Source organism: Arachis duranensis, chromosome 4 (assembly GCF_000817695.3).
Source record: "Arachis duranensis cultivar V14167 chromosome 4, aradu.V14167.gnm2.J7QH, whole genome shotgun sequence".
Lineage (NCBI taxonomy): Eukaryota > Viridiplantae > Streptophyta > Magnoliopsida > Fabales > Fabaceae > Arachis > Arachis duranensis.
The window spans coordinates 101,278,692-101,285,449 of record NC_029775.3 but is presented as its reverse complement, the minus strand read 5'-3'; the positions used below and the strand labels follow the sequence as shown (position 1 = coordinate 101,285,449).

At 43.2% G+C, this 6,758-nt stretch overlaps 1 protein-coding gene across 2 annotated transcripts in view; it reads right to left on the bottom strand.

The window, feature by feature from the left end:
* Positions 1–270: 270 nt before the first annotated feature.
* The window catches only part of LOC127746764 (uncharacterized), a 42,980-nt gene continuing 36,492 nt past the window's right edge, over positions 271–6,758 (bottom strand). Inside the window, exon 3 of one of the 2 annotated variants that reach the window (XM_052261051.1) lies at positions 271–334. In XM_052261051.1, coding sequence (XP_052117011.1) covers positions 295–334 — 40 coding nt within the window. In that variant the 3' untranslated portion in view covers positions 271–294. Of the gene's footprint in view, positions 335–5,717; positions 5,841–6,758 lie in introns of those variants that run through there. The other variant, XM_052261053.1, reaches the window with a different exon arrangement.

Genomic DNA, 6,758 nt, shown 5'->3' with positions numbered 1-6,758 from the left:
CAAGACCACAACAGGTTGGTCTCAAAAGCGAAAAAAGGAAAAGTAATGTCCAACAGACTAAAGAAGTATTCATAAGTATAAAAGTAGGGACGCTCCCCCTCAACAGAAGTAGGAAAACAAACTCTCTCATTGGAATCAGGCGCTACCAGCTCGTTCTCTTCCTGGGCACCACTACCACAGACCCTATGGTGTTTTCGCAGCTCTCTATAAAAGTCGGAATCCACCACTGAATGACATAGAAAAACCATGGAATCTACCCAATCAGCCATGCCCTCAAGGACTCGGGAAGACGTCTCAACAATATTCTTGTGAGAAGCCATAAGACCAACTAGTCCTACAATAAAGAAAATAATATCGGATTACTAAAACACATCTTGGACAGCAGCAAAACAACTCGACCACATAACCCAGTACATTACAAGCAACAAAAGGAGTCCCCAGGACTTACATTGAAAATCCTGGGGCACCATTTGGGGGCAAGCCACAATACAAGAACCCAAGGAGATTTACAAGATTCACACCCCAGAAGCAACGTTCCCCTTTCAAACCAGAAACAACAACCAAAGCAGAAATCATCAAACAAAACATCGTGTTCACCAAAAGAGAAACTACCAACAGAACCTAAAACCACTAAAGGAACAACCTTTTTCAAGCAGCAGCAACATGCAAAACCCTAGAAACATTAAACGGAAGGGCGAAAAGAGGACCAGAACATGTACATCACAGCGGCAGTCAAGCATGGCAATATGAAAAGATTCAAACTTTCCAACATAGATGCAGGCAAAATCAAAACTTTATTGAAGAATCACATTCCAAAGCAAGTAAAGAAGCAGGGAAAAGAACCAACCTGAGGAAAAGAAGAAGCGCTGACGAAAGTGAAGAAAGAAGGAAACCAAAATCGCACTCCAAGAGCAACACCAAACGATTGCCAAGCAAATGTCGTAGGAGGAAATGAGAAAATCACAGAGAAAATAGAAAAGAGAGAAAGAAGGTTACGAAGAAAACAAACCTTTTTCAAATGCGAAGTTTAAAAATAAAGAGACCCAGAGAAAGCGGAGCATTAAAAAGCCCATTAATGAGGGTGTTAAACCCTCGCACGTTTCCAAAGCTAGAGCGCTAATGCAAAAGCGCGCGCTTAAAGAAGCAGAAACGTTCCACATTCAAAAAGGAGCTCTACAAAGATAAAGCGACAAAATGCTCGAGTTCGGCTTTACCCGAGCAGGCTTGAAGACCAAGACTCGACCTCCAGATAAAGACCGAGCTCGAGCAAGGGCACTATTCATACCCTGGGTCAAAGCTGTCCGACCCGGGATGTTCTACAGACAAAGCGACTGACCTCTTCAGGTCAGGATGACCCGACCTCTTCTCAAAGAGCTCGGCCAAGTCACAGGAAAGCCCAAAGAAGGGCCCAAATAGAGGAACAAGTCCCAAATTCTAAGGCAGCCCAAACCTACAGAGAGAAGGGCGGTTCCCATGAAGATAAGCTAACCTCACCTAGAAGGTAAGATAAGACTTATCTAAAAAGGTCACGCCTCGTCACTATAAATACACTGGAGCACCCAGGTATAACTCATACTTTGATTGTACTCAATACCTGCTTAATACCCTTGCTAACTTAAGCATCGGAGTCCCTTGCAGGTACCCCCACCCTCCGGAGACGAAGGATCAGCATCATCACCAAGTCCAATGAGTCAGACACAGCAACTCCGACCACCATCATCAGATCGGACTCCGCAGCTCCGACCAGCATAGAAGATCTCGTCTGAGATCGACCGCTAGTTTCAGGTAACCCTCGGAACAAATGCCATTATGACTGATTTGAAAATTTGGGTGAAAAGTCCACTTTATCCCTGACCTTCGCGCTTCTCAGTGACAGTTATTCCTTTATTCCTAGTTTCTCTTTCCCATTTTCACGTTCCATTTCTTCATTTCTGAACCACTTCTGCTTTGCTTCTTCTCATTTTCCTTTCGAGTTTCCTAGATTTCACTGTGCTGGTCTGCCTTTAATTCCTCAGAATTTCTAATATCACTTGACAACTTTCTTCCTGGTAAGCGTCTCCTCTTTCATTGCAAATGAATGATTGTTGTTGTTACTGCTGCTGTTGTTTTATTATTGTCATCCTATTGCGTTTCTGTAGTTCTTAGGCTATAAATGCATTTTATTTGAATCACGCTGCTTGTTAGTTAGGCTTTAAATTGGTTACCATTAGATTTCTGGTTTTTAGCCTTTGTTTGACTGTAGATAGGCTTACTGTATAACGTTAGTTTCAGTTTTCTGATTTCCCGACCTACTAGCCTGACTTTGAGTGGTGCCCCCACTATAGGTATGGCGCAACTTTCCCTTCCAAGGCCCTGTGTTGACCGATACGCCTGGGGGAGCTCACAGAGATGTGAAGGATACGCCCCCTCAAATAACTCTGGAGGAGCTCACGGAGATCCGCCAGACCGACCAACTATGCGGGAGAGGTCCCAAGGAGGAACGCTGAGGAACGCTACCAAGGGTTCGTCCTTGCGGACCATGAGCGGATATGCCACATCAACTTAAACACTCCCTGAATCGTTGACTGGATCTGGATGTACAAGGCGATGTTTACCACCTTGGGGGTTCGCATCCCTTTCTCCCCCTTTTAGATGGCACTTTTAAAAAGGTGCGACGTGGCGCCGTCACAGCTTCATCCAAATAGTTGGGCCGCCATCCGATGCTTCGAGATGGGTTGTGAGTACGTGGAGTTGCCAGCCTCTGTAGAAGTGTTTTTGTGGCTCTTCGTTTTGACGAACCCTTCCAAAGAGGGGAGGCACAAGAAGGGGTTCAGGTCCTTCCGGGCTGCCCAGGGCAGGCGAATCTTTGGGGTATTTGAAAATTTGTTTCATGGCTTCAAAGAGAAATTCTTTAAAGTACGGCCTACCGAAGGTCTGCACCCCTTCCGGTTGACCTTGGAAGGGAAACGGCATATTCCGACCTATTGGAGCTTCGGAGCTGGGCCCAATGCCTTTACCAAGGTAACATAAAAAGGGCTGAGCCAGCAGAGCAAAAATATAGCTGACATGTTGTTAGCTATTTTTAATAAAAACATTGTCAACCCACACCTTTTGATGAGTGACCAGGAGATGGGTAGAAGCTATGTAGGTGAGTGGTCGACTGGTTCTAGTGTTGCCCCCTCTCTTTCTCTTCTCTTTTTTTTACTAACGAGTTGTTGTGTGTCGTTACTACAGTGTCCATGGCCGCCGAGAAGATCGGACTTGAAGATTTAATGGCCTAGTATCTTCCTGGACATAGTGAGGACAGCTCCGCCACCCATACTGCCGACCCCCCGTCCTCCCCTACTGCTGAAGTGCAATCAGCTCCACCTCCCCCTTCGGGACCTACTGGCCCTAGCGCAACGGCCGCTCCTAGCAGCTGCATGGTCCGTTCTGAGGTAGAGCCTACCGGGGAAGGTCTTGACATGGCGATAGTCGAGAACCCCCGTAAGCGAAGTCGACCTCCAGCCCTAAGGGGTCACTTACCGTTATGGAGAAGAATTTCAACGCTGGGGTTTCATCGACTCGCAGCTCATTTTGATAAACGAGATTTAGCATGTCGATTTAGAATTCAATGATGAATATGATCGTGAGTATAGTCTAATCGACACTTAAACTTTGCACCAAACAATCCTACAATCTATAACCGAGAGTACTAGTCTCCCGAGTCGTCCTCCCTTGGAATTGCTAGAGTGTGCATCTTATTGATTAGGAAGCCTTGTTATGATTCTTTGAAGGTTTTAGCAAAATAGAAAACAAACAATCAATCCTTAAAAGACTTGGCTTAGGGTTGGCATTAGAAATTCTATCCTTATAGTTCCTTCAATGATGATAACAATTAGGCCTTGCTTCATTTAGTTAACCCCTAGGCATAGAGAAAAGTCAAATGAGAGTAATCAACTTGAGTCACAAGTCCTAGCTTTACCTTATGGAAATCTAGCTTTAGTGTACTCCAAGTCAATTAGCAATCCCTAATTCCAAATCAACAATTGACACAACTATTCAACTTCTTCTAATGGCCCAAACCTTATGCCAAGTAAGAAACTTTTACTCCATAACTAGTGTTGGCATTTTATCAAACATTTGATGAGCAAGAGTGAAAGTCATAGTAAAATTGAGAAGAAAGTAGAATTAAAAGTATTTCAATACAAGGAACTAACAACAATTAACAAAGAACAACAATGGAAATGAGATTCTAAAGGAATTGATTAAATCCAAAACTACAAAATTGAATCTAAGATCTATGAGAATTGAGCAGTTACAAACACTAATTGAGATTGTAGAAGAAGATCTATGACATGAACAAAATGAATTGAGAATTGCAATGGATCTCACCAAAGAGTGAATGAAAATTCAGAAATTGGATGAAGATGAACCCTAATGAGAGCTTGAAATCTCTCTCCTTCTCCAAGAGTGTAACTAACTATCTTCCAAAAAATATCCAGAATCTAGAAAATGAGCTAAAAAATCCCTTAATCCTTGCTCCTTTGGTCTTCTTAAGCTTTTCCCGCCAGGGCACTTCCCCAAAATGGGATTCCCAACTGTCTCCACGCCCAAGTCACGTGGCTCTTTAAAAAAAAATCACATTCGAACATCGGCGCGCACGCGCAATGTACGTGTGCGCGCCACCGGGGCATCTTGTAATGTGCGCGGAGGCGTAATGAACGCGTGCGCGCCCACGAAGATCATGGCCTAGCCGCTACGCAAGCCGGCTCGTGGCTTGGCTCTTGGCTTCGACTTCTAACTGCTCAATCCACGCGGACGCGTCAAGTGTGCGCACGCGCCCATGCTGAGATTTCCAAAGTTCAATTCTCATGCTCCCTTCCTTTGCACCCGTCCTCCTTCTCTCTTCCGGTCCATCCCTGCCCTATATTCTGAAACCACTTAACACACAGGTCACGGCATCGAATGGAACCAAGAGAAGATTAGAAATGTATATAATTTAGTGCAAAATAAGCATGTTTTCATCCATGAGGCAAAATTAGGAAAGGAACACAAAGTCTTGTATTTTCATATAGAAAGCGTATGGAATTATTGATAAAACCCCTGAAATCAACACAAGATAAACCCTCAAAATGGGGTATATCAGCCGGGAATCAAGGAATTGAGCATCGAACCCTCACCGGAAGTGTTTGCACTCTAGTCGCTCGGTGTTTGGGGTTGGTTCACTCAATCCTCCCCTAATCATGCTTTCCAAGATTTGTTTTTCATCTAACAATCAACAATTATCATGAGGTCTTTTCTTTAGGTTGTAATGGGGCTAGGGTTAAGGTAGGATGCATATTTGGTCAAGTGAGCTTGAAGTTTGAATCTTTGATAGGCTTAGACTTCCCTCCTAACCTATGACATCCTATACAATTAAGTTCTAACCTAACTACCCATTCCTTCACTTTTTCACATACTCATGCATTTTCTTTTCATTTCACGACACTTATGCATTGATTCTTATTGAGCTTCACTTTGGGGCAATTTGTCCCCTTTATTGCTCTTCTTTTTTCTTTCCTTTTTCTATATACCCTTTTTTTTTCTTTTCTTTTCCTTTCCTTTTCTTTTTCGCTTTTATTTCTTTTTTTTGTCATTTTTTTTGTATTTCTTCCAAACTATACACAAGAACATCAATGCATAAGGTCTATACATCTAATCAATACATGAGTATGTACCAATTCCCCAATATAAAATTACAAAACACAAACACCCTTTTATCCCAACCAATGTCCCAAAGTTTTCCCACTTTTGGATGACACTCACACTCACTAGCCTAAGCCAATCAAGGATCCAAATAAAGGACATTCATTGTGTTCCGCTTTAAGGCTTGTAATGTGCTAAAATAAGAATAAGTGGGTTAAGCGTAGGCTCAAAGTTGGCTAACAAAGGAAGATAAAAGGTAGGGCCATTTGGGTAAGTGAGCTAATGAAATGATGGCGTCAATCATACAAATGCATGAATACACAAAATAATGGATATAAAGAATCAAACAAATCAAGGATCACACTCATAGAGAGAAAACAATTGCACACAAGAAGGACAATAGGTGACTATAAGATGTGGCCACAAAACAAGGCTCAAAGCTCACTAGCTTGTGTTCTTAACTCAAAATTCAGGTTCCAAAATATAATTCTTCATGCAAATTTGGCATCAAAATATTTAAAATTGGCAATGCCACGGTTGCCCCAAAGTATTGGTTTCCTAAGAAAGAGTTTCATTGTTCCAACCAAGTAAACTTATCATGCAAATGGTGTCAAATAAGACCTAATCATGCAACCTATCCTAATTACAAAGGAGTTCAAAGAACAAGAATTTATTCGGGTGTTACCTACGGAGATTGGTCGGCCGACCTCCCCACACTTAAAACTTAGCATGGTCCTCCGTGCTATAGGTTAGGCGCAATGGGTGGTCGAGTCCCGAGTGTCCCTCATCTCCAATGTCATCGCTATCTCTGCTTGAAGTTACGGTGGATGTGGAGATATCTAGTTCCTCCATAGGTGGGGTGACTACGCTTAGAAGTTTCTTCACGTGAGCGTATCGGCGTTGGTTACGCCTCTCATAACGGTCCAACTTCTTGTGCAGGTCTTCAAGGCGTTGGGTGGCTGATTTTTGTGGTGTGGATGATGTGGTAGTGTTGCGAGTTGGTGTGGGTAGTCCAATATCCTTGGTGAATTCCGGAGGCTTGAGGCATCTCTTGGTCGGAATAACGTCGCCCTCGACCGGAATTGAGGTTCTCCTATCCTTAGCCTCTCGGT